Raw genomic sequence first — 27,789 nt, forward strand, 5'->3', positions numbered from 1 at the left:
TACATCATATCAGTGCTACTGACCAGTCAGTAAGAAATCCGACTTGTCTACCAAAATAATCACAAGATATAAGTAAAGAGTTTGCTGGCTGATCTTGGCTAGCTGCCAGGTGCTCACCAAGCTGCACTCTCACTCCCCCCTCCTCAGAAGGACAGGTGTAAAAAATACAGTGAAAAAAACTCATGGGTTGAGATGAGGGCAGGGAGATCACTCACCAGTTACAGTCACATGTAAAACAGACTTGGCTTGGGGAAAATTAATTTATTGCTCCAGCATGGGCTCCTCTCCATGGGCCGCAGTTTCCTTCAGGGAACATCCACCTGCTCTGGTGTGGGGTCCTCCACAAGCTGCAGGGGGATAGCCTGCATCATTATTGTCTTCTCCACAGGCTGAACAGGAATCTCTGCTCCCTGGAGCACCTCCTCCCTCTCATTCTTCACTAACCTTGGTGTCTGAAGGGCTGCTTCTCTCTCATTTTTTCATTCCTCTTCCTCTCGCAGCTACTGCACATCATTTTTAGTCTTTCTTATATATGTTATCATAGAGGCACAACCAGCATCGCTCATTAGCTCAGCATTGGCCAGCAGCTGTTCCTTTTGGAGCTGGCTGGGAACTGACTCTGTCCAACATGGGGTATGTTGTCGTGCACCCCCCATCCTTGCACATAAACCCAACACAAGGAGTAAGTTCCACTGATAGCAAAAGTAGCTTACCCCTTATCATCTCATGACTTGCGGAAAACGGACTCCACCATCAGTAAGATTGTAAAATAGGTATGTTCATTCAGTGCTGGGCAGAACAGGGGGTAGTCCCACCAAAGTCGTGCACACCTGACGCAGCAACTTGCCATGGTTATATGCAGCAAAGAGTTACATATGCATGAAGTTTCACAATACGCCTATACATATTCATAACCTGTCCCCGTTTCACATTAAAATTAGTTCCAAGGAGTCATTTCCATAAACTCCTCCCATCTGCGCTTGTGCAGTGTGTCCTGGTGGTGGTCGTCGGGGGTCGTGGGGATGAAGGTTGATGACTCTTCCTCGTCACTAGTTGACCTCTTTTCTTTGCCCAGACTCAGTTGCTCCTTGGCTCTAGTCCATCCTCAGGACCAGTTTCTACCAGTTTCTCAAGATAGGCTCACACTCTTATTAAGAGACTAACCTTGATAAGGGGCACAAGGCCAGTCACTAGTGGCGTCCCCCAGGGCTCAGTACTGGGGCCAGTCCTCTTTAATATCTTTATCGATGATCTGGATGACGGGATCAAGTGCACCCTCAGCAAGTTTGCAGATGACACCAAGATGACACCAAGTTAGGTGTGTGTGTCGATCTGCTAGAGGGTAGGAAGGCTCTGCAGGAGGATCTGGAAAGGCTGGACCGATGGGCTGAGGCCAACCGTAGCAAGTTCAGCATGGCCAAGTGCCGGGTCCTGCACCTGGGGCGCAATAACCCCAAGCAGAGCTACAGGCTGGGAGAGGAGTGGTTGGAAAGCTGCCTGGCAGAGAAAGACCTGGGAGTATTGGTGGATAGTTAGCTGAATATGAGCCAGCAGTGTGCTCAGGTGGCCAAGAAGGCCAACAGCATCCTGGCTTGTATAAGAAACAGCGTGGCCAGTAGGTCTAGGGAAGTGATTGTCCCCCTGTACTCGGCTCTGGTGAGGCCGCACCTCAAGTACTGTGTTCAGTTTTAGGCCCCTCACTACAAGAAGGACATCGAGGTGCTGGAGCATGTCCAGAGAAGAGCAATGAAGCTGGTGAGGGGTCTGGAGAACAAGTTTTACGAGGAGCGGCTGAGGGAGCTGGGATTGTTTTGTCCATTACAAGGACATGAAAAGAAAGATCAGCTATGTACCACAGGAAGAATATTTCAAACATTTCACACAGAATCACACAGAATTTCTAGGTTGGAAGAGACCTCAAGATCATCGAGTCCAACCTCTGACCTAACACTAACAGTCCCCACTAAACCATATCCCTAAGCTCTACATCTAAACGTCTTTTGAAGACTTCCAGGGATGGTGACTCCACCACCTCCCTGGGCAGCCCGTTCCAGTGCCTAACAACCCTTTCAGTAAAGAAATTCTTCCTAACATCTAACCTAAAACTCCCCTGGCGTAACTTTAGCCCATTCCCCCTCGTCCTGTCACCAGGCACGTGGGAGAACAGGCCAACCCCCACCCCACTACAGCCTCCTTTAATGTACTTATACAGAGCAATAAGGTCACCCCTGAGCCTCCTCTTCTCCAGGCTGAACAAGCCCAGCTCCTTCAGCCGCTCCTCATAGGACTTGCTCTCCAGGCCCCTCACCAGCTTCGTCGCCCTTCTTTGGACCCGCTCAAGCACCTCGATGTCCTTCTTGTAGCGAGGGGCCCAAAACTGAACACAGTACTCGAGGTGCGGCCTCACCAGAGCCGAGGTGACGGTAATTTGCTAACATTAAAAAAAGGTAATTTGCTAACATTAGCTAACACAACTGTAACCACAAGGACAGGACAACCCCAAAGATACGGGAGTAAAAGACTGTATGCATAGGTAATAGAACCAGCAAGAACTGGCTTGACTGCTGAAGCCCGTCAAACACAGGAATGGTCAGAAGTTTAGCAGCGAGGAAGACTTCTGGCCTTCATCAAAAGACCACCAGAGTACGCCCGGATGACCACCCGAGGACTCCAGTATGAATGCTGTTATATATGGAGTGGTAATTCGTGTTAAGAAAATGGTTGATATTAATAAAGAAGGGGGAGATGTGGGAGTGTGGCCATGGGGGTCGGAAAGCCCCATGGTTGATGACAACATTAGACTCTTAACAATGAGGGCATCGGGAATGTAAAAGAATTTAGAGGGAACAAAGAAGGGTGATTCAGGAGACTCCATGCAGTCTAGGGTTGCTTGTTCTCCAGCCGTTAAGGCATGGAAGTTTCTGGGTGTTTGCTGTTGTTGTTATAAATGAGGTCTCAACTCAATCTGAATTTTGTAATATTTATAAAACAAATATTTCTAAAAGGTATAAAAGGCAAGTAAACAGCTCTGGGTGTGCGGGGAATCTATGCTCCACCAAAATGCACACACAAACATCAAACATTCTAAATATACAGAACATTGCTTTGCATACTAAACGCAAGTATGCCTATACATACGTACAATCAGGAAAGGTAACAAACAATCCTCTAAGTTCCATAACTTACTAAAATCGAGTACGCCTATACATATTCACGATCAGAAAAGGTAACAAACAATCCTTTAAGTTCTGATATAGTATAAACTCACTTTAGGATAGAATAAAACTTGTGGTTAAAAGTTAGCAAGGACAAAGTAAACAACATCTTGTTATCTGTAGACCTGTTATGTTTAAGCATCTTGTTATTTGAAAACATCCCAGTATCTGTTAACCGTTAGTCAGGCTGAGACTTGAGATAACTTGAGTCAATTGTCTTGTCTTGTTAACTGAGACTTCCTGTTATCTGCCGACCCTCAGTTAAACTGAAAGCCAACTCAGCATTTTTACAGCTTGGAAAACAACTGATTAAGCAAAGGTGAAAAGTGCATTACGAGGAAGACCTACAGCCTTCCTCCCAGAGACCACTGCCCACATCCTGGAGACCCCGGACCACAATTCTTGGAAGACTTTTGCGCAAGCGCAAGGACTGATAAGCTAATTAGCATACGAAGCGAGGGTAGGCGGGGTTAGGTAATGAATATGTATGCATGCTAATTGAATATTCATTGTACCGCTGTATAAATATGAGATATTTTGTCACTTCGAACATGCACGATAGGTGGAAGGATCCCCCGTGCATCCAGCGCTGCAATAAAGAATATACCACTTAAGGAAATTTCGGCTTTGATCTTTAAATCAGTTCTATGACTTAACAGTCTCCATTTCTCATTCCTTTTCTTGATTACAAACAAGTCTCCATTTTCCATTCCTTTTGAACAATATATATCGCTTTAAGTTGTCAAGCAACTCGGTCTTCAGGCCTTATGTATCCCGTTCTTCCCAGATCGAAGCAAAGCATATCCATCTCCTTTTCAAGGTCAATAAGCCTGGGTCAAAAGGCACGTTCAGGTCAGCAGGGGGCGTAACAGCAAAGGCTTTCGATGGCTGTAGCAGCAGAGGGGCTGATGGCATAGCAGTCGGATCAGTAAAGGAGCCCGCAGCTCCCTCACTGTCTGGAAAACCACACGTTTCTGATTGTGGTCACACATGGCTCTTAAAGGCCTCAGAGACTGCTTGCCAGGTGCCGAGCAATCCCACTGCAACCTTGCCATTTTTAGTTGCAGAGTCCCACACCTTGACCTCAGTTTGGTCCCATGTTTCAGGCTCATAAACAGTCCAATTGTTAATAAGGAGAATAAGCTGTAAGGTTACCAGGACAGTCTTTGTTCCTAAGGACGTATGATTCCCCATAATGCGCAACTGCTTACCAGTGTGAGGAATGTTTTAACAATTCCAATTCGTGTCCATAAATTCGTGTCCATAAAGAACAATTCTGTTTGAATCCTGTCTGCCTCTGGGCCCTGCACTGGCAATTTAGTTCTTGAACCACAGATGCAGTGTGTCCCAGTCTCCCCCTCATTCTAGTCAATTTATCAAGTCTTCAGAAAATACTCCTTAAATTTATGAACCTGTTTGCTTTTGTTATTCCTGACTTCTAGTTCTAACAGTTACAGTTTTTTTCCGTCTTCTTCGAGATTGATTTAACACTGCTATAGATGTTATATAGATGACTGTGAATAGCTGGGAAAGAATGTTTTAATTGCTCGTGAGTCGTCAAGCTGTTTGGGAGTTTCAGAACAACTGATAATAACTGGTGACTGCTGGTGACTGTTATGAGATACTATGTGGATCCTTGGTATCTGGCCGGGGGGGGGGGCAAGAGATTAAGAGGAAGAAAAAGAAGCTGAAGGACGGTTGGGAGACAAGACCTGTGGAGAGTGTACAGAGAGTGTTCCATAAACTTGGAATAGTGCCGAGTAAGTACAAAGGGTGAGAGGAAGACTACGAGCCTTCAGCATGAAAGACCCCTAGAGACCCCCAGAGGAGACTGATGTGCATGCTCCAGTAGGAGGGACTGGACCCCGGAAGCTAATTATAATAATCTATTTTTTTTAGAAGTAGTAATGAATATGTATTAGTCTAGGAGCATAAAAATCATCTGCTTGATGTAACTGGTGTGCGTCCTGGTGGAGCGGAGACTCCCGGTGCACCCAACGCTGTTTGCTTACCTCTATTCCTTTATATTCTTTTAATAAATCCTATTTTTTTTATTTAATCCTAATTTGAATCCTGAGCCATTTATAACAATTTGGGGGCTCGTCCAGGATGGCTATAGTTCCTGAATTCTGATTTAATCTAGGAGAGGCGCCCCACCATTTGGTGGCTCCTTTTTGAGTCAGATCGGGACTAATGCCATCCTGAACCTGAATAAAGGTAAGCAAAGAATTTGATTTTTTTTGAGCTCCCTTGTTGCCGGCTGTTTTTTGCCCGTAATTCTGCGCGCGAAGATCCGGACGAAGACGACAGGGTCGTTTGGATACCGTTCGGCTGGATTCTGGTGCCCGGAATCGAACCGGATGAAGACGACAGTCGTTTGGATACCGTCTGGTTCGATCCCAGACGAAGACAGCAAAGACGCTGGTGGATACCGTCCGATTGGAGTCTGGACGAAGATGACTGATTCGTAAGATACCGTCCGGTTGGGTAAAGGTGCGGTTGCCAGTTTTTGTGTGTGTGAGTGTAACTGAGACTTCTAAAGTCAGCGTGGAGGTCTTTTTGTTTTCTCACTGGTTCTAATCTCCTGTCGGGGGGGCTGGACTGGTGAGAAGAGGGATACGTGGGTGGGTGATAGGTCCTAAACCCCCTGCAAGACACTCTCACTGGGCAACCAAGGGCTGTGGGAATTGCCACTAGTAAAATTCCTGGATGGGTCAGATAAAATCGAAGACCAAGGATCAGAAAGGGAGCAAATTACCAGATATATGACCAAAAAGTCCATTATGAATAATGATTAGAAATTGGAACAATAGGGGCCCCAGAAAATTAAAGAGTAAATTGAAAATGATCCAGTATTTTATGATAGAATGACCAAAAGAACCCTTAAGACCCCTGTATTTTGATCCACGGAGGACAGGGTCTGTCAGGCTTTGAACATTAATAGTAGAATACCCGTGGATCCAGAAAAGAGCAAGCTGAAACATTGGAATTAGAAATTAGAGAGCAATTGATTAAGAATGAATATGTGCTACATTTGTGCCTGTGCTGCACTTATACCTCCAGATAACAGGAGCCTCTCGGACCCCGAGAACCAGATCAAAAACAACCTCATGGTTCAGACTTTAAACAAGGGGTCTAAGAAAAGGAGGACTGTTCACAAAGGGACAGGTTATGCATATGTATAGGAATGTTTATGTATATGTAACTCTTTACTAAAGCAATTTGCCATGATTAGGCCTGCACGACTTTGGTGGGACTACCCACCCCGTGCTGCACGGAACTGAGTAAACATACCTACTTTACAATCCTACTGATTGTGGAGTCAGCTTTCTGTGAGTCATTTTGGTGAGCCAGGCAGGAGACACTCTGCTCGGCTGTGGGATCGGCTGCAGCGTGGACGCCCCTAGGTGCACCCTGAGTGTTTTTGCTCGGAGGGGACTCCACTCTTAGCTGCTCACCGCAGGAGCAGAGATCTCCTGAAACTGCAGACAAACGGTATGTTTTTGGCTGCTGGAGGGATACTAACTGGAGTGTTAATAATTGTGTGTGTTTTTATGTATGTATTTTGTGTTGAAGGTATTTGTGTAAATGTAAGGGTTTGAAACAAAGTGTTACAAGTCACTTCACGAAGAACACAGTCAGAGACAATACTTATTTGGTTGGTTATCATTCTAAATTATATTCCTGTGGTATGAATGAGATGTGCTGGAGGCCTCCGTGTGCGATTGTGCTGTGTGAGTGAGACGCAGCGTTGCTACAAAGCGAGTGCAGAGTTCCGATCCGGTTCTGTACTTTCTGCAAGGGGAGTGGGCAGAGACGAACGAAGTGCTTGACAGACTGAAAAGAAGTGCTGTTTTATCCAAGTTCTGAGTGGTGGTGCCTAACATATGGGCCCGATGTATCTTGTGTATCTTGTGTATCCTATTTTTGCTCTTAAATGTTTTGACTGTGACAAGAAAAAGGCAGGAGCATGGTATGACATGCTTCCTGAAACATATGAGGCCCGCACAGGCCGAGACCTGGACTTGCTGAGACCTGAACAGGCCGAGAGACCGGAGCGGCGCCGAGAGACTGGAGCGGCGCTGGGAGACCCGAGACACTACGGAGGGACTACCGCTGGACGGAGGGAGCCCTGAGAGACGCTGCAGAGCCACGGACGGCTCTGAGAGACACAGAATAGACCTGACAGAAGCTGGAAAACGTGGGGAAATTAAAGTAATTGCGGAACATCCGAGATCGAGTTGCTACGGGAGACCAGAGGCATCAGTGGACACCGGTAGCTGATCCTCACCGTGTGGCGAGTCGGCACAGAGCAGAGGGGCGGACATCAGGACCCTGCAGCCTGTCTGACATAACCATGGAGGCAGCGGCAGCTGTGCTGAGCTGTGCTGCTTCACTCTAGCATTCTTTTTATAAAAGGTTTATCTTGCAATGCAAAAAAAGACTATTAGTCCCCAGATCGGTGTTATAACTATTACTAATGATGACTTAGCTCTATTGCAGGGCAGGAGTGCAGAGATGCAGATTACACTGCCAAATGACCACCGGCAGGCTCTTTCACAAACCTAAGGTTGCAGCTGGCACTGCCTGCAGCCGTATAGCAGACGTTACACTCTCTTTCCTAACTAGTAATCATGTGTCTTATCCATTTGTGGTGAATGGTTAGTGGCAGAAAGAAAAGGAGGATGCCACTGACACTAACAGCATGGGTAATAGGAGTAGTATAAGTGACACAGGTGACGGTGCAGGGCACTCTGCCTGCTGCTCGCCCTCACCTGACTGTGCACTGCTGCCGACGGTGCTAGAGTAAAATGTGAAGACTGCTCAGATGGCAGTGATGAGAGTGCTTGTGTGAAGAAGATGTGTGCTGAATCTGACTTTGTGTGCAACAGTGGTCAGTGTGTGCCAAACAGATGGCAGTGTGATGGGGATCCGGACTGTGAAGATGGGTCTGACAAGAGTGCTGAGCTGTGTCATATGAGAACGTGCTGGGTAAATGAAATCAGCTGTGGTCCTCAGTCAACCCAGTGTATCCCAGTGTCGTGGAAATGTGATGGTGAAAAAGACTGTGACAGTGGAGAAGATGAAGAGAATTGTGGCAATGTGACTTGTAGTGCAGCAGAGTTCACATGCAGTAGTGGACAATGTATTTCCAAAAGCTTTGTCTGCAATGGTCAAGGTGACTGCTCTGACCACTCGGATGAATCTTTGGAGCAGTGTGGCTGCCAGCCTGCACCTCCGGTGAAGTGTTCTGTGAGTGAGGTGCAGTGCGGCTCAGGTGAATGTATCCACAAGAAGTGGTGATGTGACAGAGATCCTGATTGCAAGGATGGAAGTGATGAAATTAACTGCCCTTCCTGGACCAGTTCAGATGTGAAGATGGGAACTGTGTCCATAGGAGTAGGCAGTGCAGTGGTGTGAGAGACTGTCTGGATGGCACTGATGAAGCAAACTGTAACAATGTTATTCAATGCTCTGGACCTGGCAAATTCAAGTGCAGAAGTGGAGAATGCATAGATATCAATAAAGTGTGTAACCAGCAGAGAGACTGCAAGGACTGGGGTGATGAGCCCCTGAAGGAATGCAACATAAATGAATGTGACTGTCCAGCTGGGAAACTGTGGAGTTAGTGATGAATGCCAAAACCCTGGTATCTGTAGTCAAATCTGTATCAACCTGAAAGGCTATCAGATGAATCCTGCTACAGGAACCTGGAAAGGGCCATACGGCAAAGCAAATTAGATAACTGTTATTTAACTTGTCAGAAGATAAAAAAGAAAGTGTTTCAACAAGCAGCCACGGGAGGGAAGAATCACTGAACCCTCGATGTGAGGGACTGTACCTTGTTTTACTGACTACTGAAACAGCTGTGATAACCGCAGAAAGGGACCCATGCATCCAGAATAAAAGGACCAGTAACTACTGAAGCTTGGAGGGTTGAGTCCTCTCCTGGGAAACTGAAACTCAAGCTAAGGAAGAACTAATATTCTGGCAACGAGGCTCTGCATGAATTAAGGATGCCAAATAAAGGGGACAAGCCTGAAGGGAGGAAAGGGAGAAGGCAAGACCGGGGCAGGACCCTCCACTGCGGTGTGTATGGTCTACCGAGGGAGGCAACCCCTATGGGTATTGACTGCCGAGTGAGAGGGCCTCGACTGGACTTCTCCCACACTAAGGTCAGGTTGTCCTGAGAAAATAACATAAGAACCTTTTTTTTTAACCTATATAAAATTGTGATTCGTTTTCCAGGAGTTGGATCACCCTGACAGGCCGAACGGTAACACAAGCCTGAATCGACCCTGAAGGCGTTTGCCTATTATGATCCAGATACGTGGGCAGAAGACAGATTGTGGGACTATAGGACCCCAGTATATATACTTAATAGAATAATTACAGAATCACAGAATCACAGAATTTCTAGGTTGGAAGAGACCTCAAGATCATCGAGTCCAACCTCTGACCTAACACTAACAGTCCCCACTAAACCATATCCCTAAGCTCTACATCTAAACGTCTTTTGAAGACTTCCAGGGATGGTGACTCCACCACCTCCCTGGGCAGCCCGTTCCAGTGCCTAACAACCCTTTCAGTAAAGAAATTCTTCCTAACATCTAACCTAAAACTCCCCTGGCATAACTTTAGCCCATTCCCCCTCGTCCTGTCACCAGGCACATGGGAGAACAGGCCAACCCCCACCTCGCTACAGCCTCCTTTAATGTACTTATACAGAGCAATAAGGTCACCCCTGAGCCTCCTCTTCTCTAGGCTGAACAAGCCCAGCTCCTTCAGCCGCTCCTCATAGGACTTGCTCTCCAGGCCCCTCACCAGCTTCGTCGCCCTTCTTTGGACCCGCTCAAGCACCTCGATGTCCTTCTTGTAGCGAGGGGCCCAAAACTGAACACAGTACTCGAGGTGCGGCCTCACCAGAGCCGAGTACAGGGGGACGATCACCTCCCTAGCCCTGCTGGTCACACTGTTTCTGATACAAGCCAGGTTGCCGTTGGCCTTCTTGGCCACCAGAGCACACTGCTGGCTCATATTCAGCCGACTGTCCACCATCACTCCCAGGTCCTTCTCTGCCTGGCAGCTCTCCAACCATTCCTCTCCCAGCCTGTAGTTCTGCTTGGGGTTATTGTGCCCCAGGTGCAGGACCTGGCACTTGGCCTTGTTGAACTTCACGCAGTTGACCTCAGCCCATCGGTGCAGCCTATCCAGATCCTCCTGCAGAGCCTTCCTACCCTCGAGCAGATCGACACACGCACCTAGCTTGGTGTCATCTGCAAACTTACTGAGGGTGCAATCAATGCCGTCATCCAGATCATTGATGAAGATGTTAAAGAGGACCGGCCCCAGCACCGAGCCCTGGGGGACGCCACTAGTGACTGGCCTCCAACTGGACTTGGCTCCATTTACCACAACTCTTTGGGCCCGGCTATCCAGCCAGTTTCTAACCCAACGAAGCGTGCGCCAGTCCAAGCCAAGAGCAGCCAGGTTATTAGCTGTAATAGAAATAGTTATAAATGATGAGAACTGCTTTGTATCAAAATTGCCTAGCTTTGGATTATTTACTAGCACAAGAAGGAGAAGTCTGTGGAAAATTTAGCTTTAGTAATTGCTGTTTAAAGATTGATAAAAAGGGTATTTCTTCCTAGTAGCTGATAGAATGTTATGTTCTGGTTTAGGATGAGAAGAATGTTGGTGATATGCTGATGTTTTAATTGTTTTTAATTGTTACAGAGCAGTGCTTACACCAAGCCAAGGACCAAGCCAAATTCAGCTTCTCACTGTCCTGTCAGCAGGCAGGCTGGGAGGAGGGCCGGACTGCTCGGGGTTGGGTTGGGCATCGGACAGCAGGTGGTGAGCAATTGCATTGTGCATCACTTGTTTCGTATACATTATTACTAGTAGTAATATTATCATAATTATTATTGTTATTATTATTATTATTATTTTCTTGTTTTTATCTCAACTCACAGGCTTCACTTTCCCGTTTCTCTCTCCCATCCCAGAGGAGGAGATGGGGGAGGTGAGCAAGCAAACACAAACCTGGAAGGATATGGAATGGGATTTATTTTCATGGCTGCCTGGTGGACCATGGGTTAAAAGAGTGTTATTTTTATTGTGATGTGGTGTAATGACGTTATTATTTGTACCTTGTATGATACCTTGTTTTACATTATTAATACGCCAGGTGATAAATAGTACATTGGTAATAACTTCATTAAAAAAAGAAGGGAATATGTCAATTATGATGCTTAAGGATTGGACCCTCCAAGAACAAACTGATGAAATCCAATTATTAATAACAGAAGAGACACGAATTGGGGATATTAAAAAGAAGATAAGGGATTGTGAGGAATGTTTTAACAATTCCAATTCGTGTCCATAAATTCGCGTCCATAAAGAATAATTCTGTTTGAATCCTGTCTGCCTCTGGGCCCTGCACTGGCAATTTAGTTCTTGAACCACAGATGCAGTGTGTCCCAGTCTCCCCCTCATTCTAGTCAATTTATCAAGTCTTCAGAAAATACTCCTTAAATTTATGAACCTGTTTGCTTTTGTTATTCCTGACTTCTAGTTCTAACAGTTACAGTTTTTTTCCGTCTTCTTCGAGATTGATTTAACACTGCTATAGATGTTATATAGATGACTGTGAATAGCTGGGAAAGAATGTTTTAATTGCTCGTGAGTCGTCAAGCTGTTTGGGAGTTTCAGAACAACTGATAATAACTGGTGACTGCTGGTGACTGTTATGAGATACTATGTGGATCCTTGGTATCTGGCCGGGGGGGGGGGCAAGAGATTAAGAGGAAGAAAAAGAAGCTAAAGGACGGTTGGGAGACAAGACCTGTGGAGAGTGTACAGAGAGTGTTCCATAAACTTGGAATAGTGCCGAGTAAGTACAAAGGGTGAGAGGAAGACTACGAGCCTTCAGCATGAAAGACCCCTAGAGACCCCCAGAGGAGACTGATGTGCATGCTCCAGTAGGAGGGACTGGACCCCGGAAGCTAATTATAATAATCTATTTTTTTTAGAAGTAGTAATGAATATGTATTAGTCTAGGAGCATAAAAATCATCTGCTTGATGTAACTGGTGTGCATCCTGGTGGAGCGGAGACTCCCGGTGCACCCAGCGCTGTTTGCTTACCTCTATTCCTTTATATTCTTCTAATAAATCCTATTTTTTTATTTAATCCTAATTTGAATCCTGAGCCATTTATAACACCAGCGAGAGGCAGTTGTGTGCACGGGTCCGCTTCTCTCAGCTCGAGCTTCTCTCCAGCTCCAGTGCGCCTGTTTCCAGCGACTTTCTGTATGAGCGTCTTTGAGCGGTTTGCTGAGTTTGGCCGAAACTATCTTCATGAGGCAATCAAAGTGCCTGTTCCTCTTCACTTCTTTTTCTTGCTTCTTTATTGATGCAACTTCATTGTGTTGCCTTTTTTATCTTGAGGGCAGGCTCCCCTCTTATACCCTTCTCCCCACAGCAGTTCTTTTCAAAACAACTTTTCATTGGTAAAGCAACTTTGAATGTAACAACAACAGCAAACACCCAGAAACATCCATGCCTTAATGCCAGAGAACAAGAGAACCAGCTGGAGAACAAGAAACTGGAGACTGCATGGAGTCTCCTGAATCACCCTTCTTTGTTCCCTCTAAACTCTTTTATATTCCTGATGGCCTCGTCGTTAAAAGTCTAATGTTATCTCAACCACGGGGCTTTCCAACCCCCATGGCCACATTCCCAAATCTCCCCCTTCTTTATTAATATCAACCATTTTCTCGACATGAATTACCACTCCATATATAACATTGTTACATTCAAAGTTGTTTGACCAATGAAAAGTTGTTCATTGTTCATATTGTTCAAATTTGACAACATGACATATTGTTCAAAAGGAATAGAAAACGGAGACTTATTTGTAATCAAGAAAAGGAATGGAAAATGGAGACTGTAAAGTCATGGAACTTAAAGGATTGTTTGTTACCTTTTCTGATTGTACATATGTATAGGCATACTCGGGTTTAGTATGTAAAAGCAATATTCTGTCTATTTAGAATGTTTGATGTTTGTGTGTGCGTGTTGGTAGAGCGTAGACTCCCCGCGCACCCAGCGCTGTTTACTTGCCCTTTTATAAATATTACTAAATTCAGATTGAATTGAGACTTCATTTATAACACTTTCACTGAGACAGTTTTGCAAAGTTGAGAAGATAGGTAATTTATTAAGGCGATAGGCATAACAGATTCAGACTTGCCATTGATAAATTCACTTATTGCAATGATTGAGCTCAAGTTAATAGTTCAGCACTGTAGTTATCAATATTTTCCCAGGTAACATCCAACTCAGTCTGATGCGAGAGTTACCAAAGAGGCATTCCTTCTTGGAAAGGAGAGATGTCCAGGCTTGTCGACCCATCTGATAATTGGAGTTCTTGTTCTCAAAATAGAGGTTTCTGAATACCAGATTTATACTTTTTGCGAGGTGGGACTAAGTCATTTATCATGTGCCGACTGGCTCTCAACAAGGCTTGTTGAACTATTTAGTCAAGAAGAAAAGAGAAGGAAGGGGTGAGGACAACATTTGATACAGAGACACGTTGCTTTCTCGACTTTACTTGAAACAACATCGAGCTGTGAGGCTTCATCTTACCCCAGGCATCACTTAATTGCTGTAGTTATTACCAGGCCTATTGTTCAACTGCAAACCTCCAACATCTGTCCTGTACTTTGGCCAGATGAGCAAAATATGCATGTTAATCAACTGACATTCCTGCATGTTAATTAACTCACGTTCCTGCTCAAGCCCAGTCTCAGCAATTCTCTGCTGATACAAGCCTGGCAATATTCCACACCTCCACAGGGAAATGATACCCCTATATACCCATAGAAACCTCTAGCTTAACAAAGACAAAAAGCTGATTACTACATTCTCAAGTGAAAACAGCTTGTTTTCTTATTAGAAATTCCTTGCCCTGCTCCACAGCGTTGCACTGATATCACTAAATATTAAATGACCTAATAGAATTAATTTATCATAACCATATTTGCTTTCAGGTTTAGATCTAAAACCTACAACTATAGAACACCCCAAAACATGAAAAGACGGCAATACTGAAAGAGTACTTACTGTCATCGCAGCCTTGCTTAGACAAATTGAGCCTCTGCAGCCATACTCTGTTTCATCTTCTGACTTGTAATAACTGAGCGTATTGCTTCTCAGAACTACCCATCGATCCTGCCACCCGTGAATGTAGTTGGTCCACTGCAAAATAAATAAATAATCTAATAGAAAAATACTGATAAAATTCAGTTTTGTTGTTATCTCTCAGGCTTTTGAGTGCTAGGAGAAAAATAAGCATTTTTTTTAATCTCTTCCCAGTTGAGAACTTAACTTCTACACAGAGCTCTTAAAATCACTTCATCAAACCACTAAAGTAAGGTACTAAAAAACAGTTGTTTCAAATGAACAGTTAGATAACAGATGTCTTGACTGCAACTGTGTTGCCAAGGCCAGTTCAAATAAAGGTGCCAAAAATACTGATGACAAAAATTGAGGAAAGGGGTGGGGTGGAGAAACAAACATTAATCACTAAGTTCAGTTTAGCCATCTGATTAAAAACCTGTAGTTAGACAAAAAGCCAAACTGAAGAAGAACATGAAATAATTTATATAAAAGATAATTTCTACAGAAACGATATTACTAAAGCATTTAATTCTTTTCATATAAGCACATACATGTCATTATCCCACCACTGTAGTGTATACAACTATTATAGCATCTACAGTAATGAGTTCTTTATTAATTTAATACTGCCCACAGATACTGCTTTAAGTTTATAATCATTTTATCATTGAGAACATACCTGCCTACCAGCAGACATCCAATCATCCCGTTCTTCAGTTTTTTCTAGATTCCACATTCACACATGGAATGAAACCGATATTCCAGGAACAAGTCCTGGATTTATCATACGAAGATCTAGTTAGAAGTGACTAATAAAGGTCTGATTATCGCTATATATGGAGTGGTAATTCGTGTCGAGAAATTGGTTGATATTAATAAAGAAGGGGGAGATTTGGGAATGTGGCCATGGGGGTTGGAAAACCCCGTGGTTGAGATAACATTAGACTCTTAACGACGAGGCCATCAGGAATATAAAAGAGTTTAGAGGGAACAAAGAAGGGTGATTCAGGAGACTCCATGCAGTCTCCAGTTTCTTGTTCTCCAGCTGGTTCTCTTGTTCTCCAGCCTTAAGGCATGGAAGTTTCTGGGTGTTTGCTGTTGTTGTTACATTCAAAGTTGCTTTACCAATGAAAAGTTGTTTTGAAAAGAACTGCTGTGGAGAGAAGGGTATAAGAGGGGAGCCTGCCCTCAAGAAAGCAGAAGAAGAAAAAAAAAGAAGGCAGCATGATGAAGTTACATCAATAAAGAAGCAGGAAAAAGAAGTGAAGAGGAACAGGCTGTCAGAATGGAGACCAGGACGGGAACAGGCACTTTGATTGCCTCATGAAGATAGTTTCGGCCAAACTCAGCAAACTGCTCAGAGAAGCTCGTACAGAAAGTCGCTGGAAACAGGCACACTGGAGCTGGAGAGAATCTCGAGCTGGGAGAAGCGGACCCGTGCACACAACTGCCTCTCGCTGGTAAGCAGTTGTGCATTATGGGGAATCATACGTCCTTAGGAACAAAGACTGTCCTGGTAACCTTACAGCTTATTCCCTTTATTAACAATCAGACAATTTATGATCCTGAAACATGGGACCAAAATGAAGTCAAGGTGTGGGACTCTGCAACTAAAAACGACAAGGTTGCAGTGGGATTGCTCGGCACCTGGCAAGCAGTCTCTGAGGCCTTAAAGAGCCATGTGTGACCACAATCAGAAACGTGTGGTTTTCCAGACAGTGAGGGAGCTGCGGGCTCCTTTACTGATCCGACTGCTACGACATCAGCCCCTCTGCTGCTACAGACATCAAAAGCCTTTGCTGTTATGCCCCCTGCTGACCTGGACGTGCTCTTTGACCCAGGCCCTATTGGCCTTGAAAAGGAGATGGATATGTTTTTCTTCAATCTGGGAAGGATGGGATACATAAGGCCTGAAGGCCAAGTTGCTTGACAACTTAAAGCGAGACATGTTGTTCAAATGGAATGGAAAATGAAGACTTGTATGTAATCAAGAATCACAGAATCACAGAATTGTCTAGGTTGGAAGAGACCTCAAGATCATCGAGTCCAACCTCTGACCTAACACTAGCCATTCCTCCACTAAACCACATCACTAAGCTCTACATCTAAACGTCTTTTAAAGACCTCCAGGGATGGTGACTCCACCACTTCCCTGGGCAGCCCATTCCAATGCCTAACAACCCTCTCAGTAAAGAAGTTCTTCCTAATATCCAACCTAAAACTCCCCTGGCTCAACTTTAGCCCGTTCCCCCTCATCCTGTCACCAAACTGACAGGCCTATAGCTTCCCAGGTCTGCCCTCCGGCCCTTGTTGTAGATAGGTGTCACATTTGCTAGCCGCCAGTCGACTGGGACCTCCCCCGATAGCCAGGACTGTTGATAAATGATGGAAAGTGGCTTGGCCAGCTCCTCCGCCAGTTCTCTCAGTATCCTCAGGTGGATCCCATCCAGCCCCATCGACTTGCGTACATCCAAGTGCCATCAGGCTAGATGAACAATTAGACCAGGCACATGGGAGAATAGACCAACCCCCACCTCGCTACAGCCTCCTTTAATGTACTTATAAAGAGCGATAAGGTCGCCCCTGAGCCTCCTTTTCTCCAGGCTTAACAAGCCCAGCTCCCTCAGCCGCTCCTTGTAGGATTTGTTCTCCAGACCCCTCACCAGCTTCGTTGCCCTTCTCTGGACTCGCTTGAGCACCTCGATGTCCTTCTTGTAGTGAGGGGCCTAAAACTGAACACAGTACTTGAGGTGCAGCCTCCCCAGAGCCGAGTACAGGGGGAAAAGGAATGGAAAGGAATGGAAAAGTAATGGAAAAGGGAGACTGCTATGTCATGGAACTTAAAGGATTGTTTGTTACCTTTTCTGATTGTACATATGTATAGGCGTACTCGAGTTTAGTAGGTCATGGAAATTAAAGGATTGTTTGTTACATTTTCTGATTGTATAGGTATACTCAGGTTTAGTATGTAAAAGCAATTTTCTGTATATTTAGAATGTTTGATGTTCATGTGTGCGTGTTGGTAGAGCGTAGACTCCCCGTGCACCCAGCCCTGTTTACTTGCCTTTTATACCTTTTATAAACATTCCTTTAATAAATATTACTAAATTCAGATTGAGATGAGACTTCATTTATAACATTATGAATAATCTACATGCAGCATCTTCCCAACACAACTGAACTGCACTTTGTAGAAGCATATGTCACTGACAGAGCATCATGACTATTCTCTAACTCTGGCTACACAGTGGTGCTTGGTCTTCTATCACTTTCAGTGCAAAAATTATGGAAACAGGAAAACAAAAGCACTGAAAACTGTGCTGTTATGCAAGCATTTCTTTGACCATGTTTGACACCTGGAGGAATCCAAGACAGAATATGTGTGTCAAGTCTCCCTCAGGGGAAGGAGGGGAACACAGACAACAGGGGACAGGACCAAATCCTATTAAATGAGGAAGAGGCAGGAGGCTACTGGGGACCTGGTGTGTTTTTAACCATTGCACCATGTAATAAATGACTGAGTCCCAAATAGGATTGCAATTAAAGTTTACAATTTATTAAACGAATAGAGGTAAGCAAACAGCGCTGGGTGCACCAGGAGTCTCCACTCCACCAAGACGCACACAAGTTACATCAGGTGGCTGGCTTTTATGCTCCTAGGCTAACACATATTCATTACTACTTCTAGAAAAGGCAGGGTTATTATAATTAGTTCCCGGAGTCTGAACCCTCCCACTGGCGCATGCGTATCAGTCTCAGGTGGTCCCTCTGGGTGTCTCTCATGCTGAAGTCCTGTAGTCTTCCTCCCAGGCTTTGTCCTTCAGTTGTCCTTCAGTTTCCCTTCTCTCCTTATTTGGTAGTCTGGGCCAGATGTCAGAGACTTGTGCAGCCTCTGGCACAATAGTCAGCAGTTATCTCAAAACCCTTTTTTCTGTTATCTCCTAGACCCAGACCTGGGCCTCAATGTTAACCCTTCAAATCCCCTATTGACACGAATTGCGGGACCATTCCTTTGCAACATACAAGAACTATATACATTAACCACTCTGTTTTTCTTAGACTTGTGGTTATACAAAGGTATATGTAAGACAGAAGGTCACATTTCATCATATCATGTGGCCCTAGCATTGTTCCATATTGGCACGAATCAGATGAACACATTTCACACACCAGGTGATCAAAATTACTCATTGACTACACAAGCTGACCATTAGGCCAGCAGCATAGACTCACAAGAAAGAGAAGATACCCTTGTTACTCAGACCTCAGGGTTCTCCAATTTGGTTGTGTCTGTGCAAAAAGCAGCCTGCATACAAGTGATGTATGAGAGGGACGTATTAAGGAGATACCCAATGCTAGCCCCTATTGGTCCAGCAAGGTTAACTCCCCTTATCCATGGTCTCCCAGATAGCCTAAAGACCTATGTAGCTAATATCCATGTGATATATGGAGTAATAATTTGTGTCAAGAAGATGGTTGATATTAATAAAGAAGGGGGAGATGTGGGAGTGTGGCCATGGGGGTCGACAAGCCATCAAGAATGTAAAGAATTTAGAGGGAACAAAGAAGGGTGATTCAGGAGACGCCTTGCCGTCTGGGATTGCTTGTTCTCCCGCTGTTAAGGCATGGAAGTTGCTGGGGGGGTTGCTGGTTGGAACTGTTAAAATTTGTTGTTTAATGTTATACGATAATCATATTATTAGTGTGGTTTCAAGCGTTAACAAAATGCCGGAAAAGCAATCACGTTTTGTTGCTTTCAGGAACCTTGTAGAGGGCAGAGCATGTGCAGAAGAAGAGGGAGGCAGTCGAAGCTGCCCCTGCAGTCTTGACGAGATCCAGGAACAAAAGGTTGCTAGCGGTGATGGGGGGGAACCGTGAGCCTTCAACCCCACGACCCCCAACAACCACCACAAAGGGAATTATAATACAAAGCGGGGATAGGTTATACATATGTATAGGCATACTTGGGTTTCTTATGAATATGTAAAAGCAATGTTCTATATATATTTAGAAAGTTCGACGGTTGGGTGGGCATGTTGGTAGAGCATAAACTCCCCACACACCCAACACTGTTTACTTGCCTTTTATAAATATTACTAAATTCAGTTTGAGTTGTATCATCATTTATAACAATCCAGGACCACATACAAACTGCCCGTGCTTTGAATGCTGCCATGGCTGCTGCACAGCCCCCACCAGGAGCAGGTCCCTGTAAGTACCTGGAGCAAGTTTGTGCAAGAGGTAGTGAATTACAGCTGGGTCGGATCAATGACTGGAAAACCACATGAACCTTCTCAACCGGTTCACCAGGTCCATACCACTGAGCTTAAGCCAGAATTCAAGCCAAAGTTTGACAAGGAACGTAACGACCTTTGGCATAAAGCCTTGGCATTAAGGGTACCAGGACAGCCACTGTATGGTACATCCACCACTAACCTCAGAACTCTGGTACAATCACTGAGCCAAAGAATTAATTCAGCGGGGAGAAGTCAGCCAACAGAAGATGACAGATCAATTCCTATTAGATCTGTGCCTTCACAACAGAATCTAACTGATTTAGCAGATACCCCGACAAAAAGCTTGCATCCCAGGGCAGGGCAGTGAGCCACCCTGCCTTGCAGGTGTTAGCTATATGATGGCTCTGATAAACACTAGGAACCTGTCATTCCTATCCTAATAGGACCAAAGAAGATTTTTGTAGATTTCCTTATTGACTTGGGGGCACAAATGTCAGTAATTACTAATGAAACACCAGAGGACCTGAACATTAAGTCTGGTCTCCGTAAAGTAAAATTTACATAGATTGATGTAATCATAAAGGAATGTCCTACAGCTAAAATTGCCTTGTGGCTCACAGGTGAAAAGAAACTGACCTGTGCTGAAGTATTGGTTGGTGCTGCTAAGATCAATATTTTAGGGTTTGATTTGTTGTATGGCAGAACATGGAAACTCCCCGTCTGGAGTTTCTCAGGGCAAGGTGATGGGGAAATAGCATGGTTTGAAGAGGATGAACCTGACATGCAGAAAGCAAACTCCACAATCAGTAAGATTGTAAAGTAGGTATGTTTATTCAGCGCTGGGTGGCACAGAGGTAGTCCCACCAAAGTCGTGCAGACCCCAACGTGGCACTTGCCTTGGTTATATGTGGTGAAGAGTTATATATGCATGAAGTTTCTCAAGACGCCTATACATATGCATGACCTATCCCTGCTTTGTATTAAAATTAGTTCCAGGGAGTTTTTTTCATATATTCCTCCTATCCACGCTTGCGCAGTGTTTTCTGATAGTGGTTGACGGGGGTCATGGGGATGAAGTCCCCATGATGAAGTCCATGGTGAGTCTTTCTCGTCACCGCTGGCTGACCTCTCATCTCAACACAGACTCATGAGCTTCTCAGCTTCTGCTTAAACTGCAGATTCGGTTTCAGTTGTTTCTTGAAATGTGTTTCATGTTTTCTATCAGGAACTGTTTTTCGTGAGGAATCCCAGAATTTCCTGCCTCGGTTTCTTGGCACAATAGGTAGCGGAAGATATAGTACATGTCCCTTACCTGTCTTATTTACTAAAATTCTTTTGGCTTCCTTTCACATGCTCATTAGCCTATCTTATCTACTAAAATTCTTTCAGCCTCCTCTCAAACCTAAATCTATAAATTTGTTAGAAACAGCTGTACCCTTACTCCCCTCTAAAATCACCTATGTTCGGCAATATCCGTTGCCAGCAGAAGCACTTGGGGGGGGGGGGGGGGGTGTTTGACAGGGTGTTGACAGGGTGGTGACAGAATTGGAAAAGAGAGACATCATTAGAAGGACTCATTTGCCTTACAATTCACCAGTGTGTCCAGTAAAGAAAGCAGCCGTAAACGCTAATACTGCGCCTTTAACTACTGGGGTCCCAAACGTCGCAGAAATAATGACATTGATACAAGTGGCTGCTCATCCTTGGATGGCTGCTTTAGATGTTAAAGATGTGTTTTTCATGCTTCCTCTCCTTGAGCAGGATAAAGCGCAGTTTGCTTTTACATGGAGGGGGACCCAGTTATCAGGCTTCCACAAGGACATAAACATTCCCCCACGATTACTCACAACACTTTGGCTAAGGTCTTAGCAGAAATTCCTGTTCCATCAGACATTAAAATATAACAGTATATTGACAACATCCCGATGGGGGAAAGAGCCGAGAAAGTGTAAGAGACACAATGGAAAGCATTCGGGAAACACTAATTGAATTAGGATTGGAAATTCCAGACTTAAAGTGATAGGGACCAGAGCAAGAGATTAAATTCCTGGGAGTCAGGTGGCTTAAAGGAGCCGTTTCTATTCCTCCCAACACCCTAGAAAAAAATAGAACAGGGACAGAACCTCTCTAGCACAAAGGAGTTACAACAAGTTTTGGGAGCTTTAGGTCACAATTCCTGGCTTTTCCATTATTGCTCGACCCTTATACAATTTGCTCAAAAAGGGAAAATCATGGGAATGGACTGAACAGCATACAAATACATTAGAATTGTTAATAAAAGAACCGAGGCTATTCAAATAGCTTGGTCCTATACACCAAACTGACCCTATCCATGTAGAATGGGGGTTTAGTGAACATGGTTCTCATTGCAACCTATGGCAAAAAGGGCCAGAAGGGCCAGAAAGACCACTGAAATTTAGCTCCCACTCTTTCAACAATACGAAAGCAGATATTCGGATCTTGAAGATGTCTCTAGTCAGAGCGGTAAAGTGGGTGGAACAGATAAGAAGAGAGCAGGGTGTTATCATTTGGGGATCTTTCTGCGTCCTAGATGTAGTCTGTAAGGGTACAGCACAGCCTGCTGGTATTGCTCAGAAACCCACGGTTTGTAAGTGGTATGCTTATCTGGAAGGAATTGATAAAATAGGTAGAATAGAATCATTAAGGTTGGAAAAGACCTCCAAGATCATCTAGTTCAACCATCACCCTACTACCAATGTCATCCACATATCCCTAAGCACCACGTCCAACCTTTCCTTGAACACCCCCAGGGACGATGACGCCACCACTTCCCTGGGCAACCTCTTCCAATGCCTGACTACTCTTTCTGAGAAGAGATATCTCCTAATTTCCAACCTAAACAGAATTGTAGCCAGAATGACCCAGAATGGCCATAGTGCCAAGCTAATCTTAAATACACTGTGAGTATGGGACTACGCTCCATCAAAGAGAATTTAAAGTTGGCCACTGTCGTTATGCATGGGGCCAAAGTGTATTCCAAACTTGAGTGGAACTGGGGTAGAGAAAGATTGCTAAAAAATGTACCACCTTTTTAAGAACTGCTCACCGGCTGGTTTGCATGGTGTTGTGGTTTAACCCAGTTGGCAGCTAAACACCACACAGCTGTTTGCTCACCTTCCCCACTCCCTCTCTGGGATGGGGGAGAGAAACAGCAAAGTGAAGCCTGTGAGCTGAGATAAAGACAGTTTATTAAGACAGAAAAAAATATAATAATAATAATAATAATAACAATAATGATGATAATAGTACTACTAATAATAATGTGTATGAAACAAGTGATGCACAATGCAATGGCTCACCACCTGCTGACTGATGCCCAGCCTAACCCCGAGCAGTCCGCCCCCCCATATATATAAACAATATATATATAACATATATATATTATATATAATGTGAAATATGTTCATCTGATTCATGTCAGTATGGAACAATGCTAGGGCTGCATGGTATGATGAATGTGACCTTCTGTCTTACATACCCTTGTATAACCACAAGTCTAAGAAAAACAGAGTGGTTAATGTATACAGTTCTTGTATCTTGCAAAGGAATGTTTTAGCAATTCGTGTCAATAGAGAGCTTGAAGGGAAATGTATTTGTAGGCTTTTCCTTGAAGTCTCTGATATCTGGGGGGTTTCAGAATAACTGCTAACTGTTGTGACTATTGCATGGGACACTATGCAAGTCTCTGATATCTGGCCAGGAGATTAAGGAGACAGGGAGAGCTGAGGGACGACTAAAAGGCAAAGCTTGCAGGGGATGTTGCACAAGTCTCTGACATACAGCCAAGTTGGACAAAGGAGAAGGACAAGAGGGAGGAAGACTATGAGCCTTCAGCATGAGAGACCCCCAGAGACCCCCAGAGGGACCACCGGAGACTGATACGCATGCTCCAGTAGGAGGGTTTGGATTCCAGAAACTAATTATAATAACCCTGGTTTTTTTTTAGAAGTAGTAATGAATATGTATCAGCCTAGGAGCATAAAAATCAGCTGCTTGATGTAACTGGTGTGTGTCTTGGTGGAGCAGAGGCTCCTGGCGCACCCAGCGCTGTTTGCTTACCTCTATTCCTTTAATAAATTGTAAACTTTGATTATAGTCCTATTTTGAAGACTGAGCCATTTATTACAATAATAATTACAGTATATAAACAATACATAGGGCTAGCCACCCCTATATATTGTTTAGCATGACGTCAGATGGTATGGAATACCCCTTTGGCCAGTTTAGGTCAGCTGTCCTGGGTCTGTCCCCTCCCAGCTCCTGCTGCGCCCCCAGCCTGCCCACTGCCAAGACAGAGTGAGAAGCTGAAAAGCGCTTGGCTTAGCATAAGCACTGTTCTGCAACAATTAAAACATCAGCGTGGTATCAACACTATTCTCACCCTAATCCAAAGCATATCATCCTACCAGCTACTAGGAGGAAAATTAACTCTATCCTAGCTGAAACGAGGGCATTTATCCACCCCTTATACCATACCATTTATGTCAAGCTCAGGTTATACCCTTTCCAATACATTCCAATTAATCACCAATTTTCATATATGTATATAAAATGTCCACTAAGTTTGTTTAATTTGTGAATCACTTCGGGATCAATCTGTCACAGCAGTGTTTCAGGACAGAAAAGATGGTGTGTGGTGTTGGATTGTCGCATGCTGAAGCCCGTTCTGGTTCCATCACACTGCTGTGTTTGTTCAATTCCATCAATTCATTCATTGTTATCTACATGGCTGTTACTGTGATACCATTAATAAGACATTGACATATATCAATCACAGTAGTGATGACATACACAATTGAATAATAATAAACGTAATACAATTAAACTCATAGGCTATTCTCACCCAGTATTAAATCCCCCTGAGGTACACATGGGATCTCCCCACTCTTTTGCATTACCCACCAAGTGTGTCCAAGTCCTTGAGCAAAAGCAATCCAATGAATGGGTTTGCCTTTGCCTGAACCAGAAATAGCCCAGACTGTCTTCCCCAGCATATATCTTACGTGCACTACAGGGACTTTATCCCCTTCTACAGTAGGAAACAGGATTGGGCAGGTGCGGCTCAATTGGCAAATCCCTTAGTGTTGACTAACCAGGTGACCTGATCTAAAGCCAGCTGGATGGCTTTCATTTCTGCAAACTGACTCGATTCACTTCCTCTTTCAGCAGCTTCTGCAACTTGTTGTGTAGGACTCCATACAGCAGCCTTCCACCTCCAATGCTTTCCCACAATACGACAGGACCCATCAGTGAACAGGGCATATTACTTCTCATTTTCTGGTAGCTTGTTGTACAGTGGGGCTTCTTCAGCACAGACCACCTCCTCCTCCATTGATAGCCCAAAATATTTGCCTTCTGGCCAGTCCATAATCACTTCCAAGATTCCTGGGTGACTGGGGTTTCCTATTTGAGCCCGCTGAGTAATCAGTGCAACCCACTTGCTTCATGTAGCATCAGTTGCATGATGTGTAGAGGGGACCCTTCCTTTGAACAACCAGCCCAGTACCGGCAGTCGGGGTGCCAAGAAGAGCTGTGCTTCAGTACCAACCACTTCCAAAGCAGCTCAAAGTCCCTCATACGCTGTCAATATCTCTTTTTTGGTTGGAGTGTAGTAGGCCTCAGATTCTCTGTATCCCCGTCTCCAAAACCCTAAGGGTTCCCTCGAGTTTCCCCAGGCTCTTTCTGACGCAGGCTCCAGGTGGGGCTATTCTCATCGGCTGTGGTGTAGAGCACATTCTTTACATCTTGTTCTGCTCAGACTGGCCCAAGGGCTACTGCATGTTTTATCTTCCGTTTAATTTGTTCAAAGGCTTGTCATTTCTTGGGGCCCCATTTCAAAACGTTCTTCTTACAGGTTACTTGGTAGAGCGGGTTTACAATCAGACTGTAATTTGGAATGTGCATTCTCCAAAACCCCACGACACCTAGGAAAGCTTGTGGGTTTCTTTTCTAGTTGGTGAAGACATAGCTGTTATTTTGCTGATCACATCCATTGGGATTTGATGACGTCCATCTTCCTGTTTTATTCCTAAAAAATGGATCTCTCGTGCAGGTCCTTTTACTTTATGTTGTTTTATGGCAAAACCAGCCTTCAGAAGGATTTGGACTATTTTCTTCCCTTTCTTGAAAACTTCCTCTGCTGTGTCCTCCCACATGATGACATAATCGATATACTGCAGGTATTCAGGAGCTTTTCTCTGTTCCAGTGCAGAATCTTGGAAGTGATTCTGGACTGGCCAGAAGGCAAATATTTTGGGATATCACCAGAGGAGGAGGTGGCCCGTGCTGAAGAAGCCCCACTGTATAACAAGCTATCAGAAAATTAGAAGCAATATGCCCTGTTCGCTGATGGGTCCTGTCGTATCGTGGGAAAGCATCAGAGATGGAAGGCTGCTATATGAAGTCCTACACGACAAGTTGCATAAGCTGCTGAGGGAGAAAGCAAATCAAGTCCGTTTGCAGAAGTGAAAGCCATGCAGCTGGGTTTAGATATTGATGAATGAGAAGAGTGGCCATTTCTGTATCTCTGCACTGATACATGGATGGCAGCAAATGCCCTGTGGGGGTGGTTACAGCAATGGAAGCAGAACTGGCAGCGCAGGGTCAAACCCATCTGTACTGCTGCATTTTGGCAAGATATTGCTACCCGGGTTGGGAACCTAGTTGTAAAGGTACGCCACGTAGATTCTCATGCAGCCAAGAATCAGGCTACTGAAGAACATCAAAACAATCACCATGGGTATCAGGCTGCTAAGAGTGAAGTAGCTCAGGTGGACCTGGACTGGCAACATAAGGGTGAATTATTTATAACTCGATGGGCCCATGACACCTCAGGCCATCAAGGCAGGGATGCAAAATACAGATGGGCTCACGATCGAGGGGTGGACCTGACCATGGACACTATAGTACAGTTTCCTGGTTTTAGCTAGGATAGAGTTAATTTTCCTCCTAGTAGCTGGTAGGATGCTATGTTTTGGATTAGGATGAGAAGACTTCTGATAACATGCTGATGTTTTAATTGTTGCAGAGCAGTGCTTACAGCAAGCCAAGGACTTTTCAGCTTCTCGCTCTATCCTGCCAGTGGGCAGGCAGGAGTGCAGCAGGAGCTGGGAGGGGACAGACCCAGGGCAGCTGATCCTGTTGCAGGAAGGATGGCCGAAGTCATGACATACACCAATATGGTTAGATCATGCTCTCTCTATTACCCAAATAGCCTGACTCTTATAGCAAATTTAGCAGGGGCAGATAGCATTTCACACAAGATTATTGGTCAAAAGCACTCAGACAAACAACTGCAAGAAAACAACCCCACCTGCAAGAAAACAACCCCCTTGTGGTTAGCAGTCACGTAGATCCCGTCCTTGAAGCCAGCTGCTGGCAACAATATTTTTAATTCCTCAATCGGGCGATAAGAGAACATCGTTACGGCAACTCCTCGTAGTCGTCCTGGTGGCTTGGTTTGCTCAGCTGCAGCATGTCATGGCCTCCTTGCTGTTTCAAAAATTCCTCAACCATTCCCCCTTTTTCTTTTTGAGCAAACCAAGCCTGATGTAACAGTTTTGCAATTAACTTTTTAACCGTATTTATCACAATACAACATGCAGTGATAATTAACACCACAATAAACAGAAGCCTTAATCCCTCTTTGATTAATCCCTGTAACCATCTAGGCATCGTCCCAAACAAGTCAGTGAGCCATTGATAGAAAGGACTAATATTGTGTTGAATCTTTCCCATGTGCTCCTTCAAGAAAGTAATGGATTTGTGAATTGACTCACTGTGATCAGAAAGGTTCATATAGCATATAACCTCAAAGTCCTCACACCCATGTCCTTGAGCCAAAAGCAAAAAGTCAATAGCATCTTGATTCTGTAAAAGTGCATGTCACAGACTATTTTGATCTAGTAACATCTCAAGTATTTCTGTCGTGGCATTGGCTTGCTTCTCGGCGCAGCATGTCAATTTTTCTAAATTATTAAGCGCGTCCGCAGCTGCTGCTCCTGGCACGAAAAGTGCTAATGCCGCTCTAGCTGCAACCCCAAGCAACTCCACATTATCATTGCAATCTGGTGTGAGCGATGCCCGTTTATGTCTAGTGATCTTACACAACTGTGACAAGCTAGGAGCAAAT

The 27,789-nt window shown here is 44.5% G+C and overlaps 1 protein-coding gene across 1 annotated transcript in view; it reads right to left on the reverse strand.

The window, feature by feature from the left end:
- LOC137847423 (ceramide transfer protein-like) overlaps positions 1 to 27,789 on the reverse strand; it is a 194,028-nt gene that overhangs the window by 151,652 nt on the left and 14,587 nt on the right. Inside the window, 1 exon segment of the mRNA XM_068665698.1 lies at positions 14,344 to 14,478. Within this exon segment, the coding sequence (XP_068521799.1) occupies positions 14,344 to 14,478 (135 nt within the window).

This window comes from Anas acuta, chromosome W (assembly GCF_963932015.1).
Source record: "Anas acuta chromosome W, bAnaAcu1.1, whole genome shotgun sequence".
In the NCBI taxonomy this organism is placed as follows: domain Eukaryota; kingdom Metazoa; phylum Chordata; class Aves; order Anseriformes; family Anatidae; genus Anas; species Anas acuta.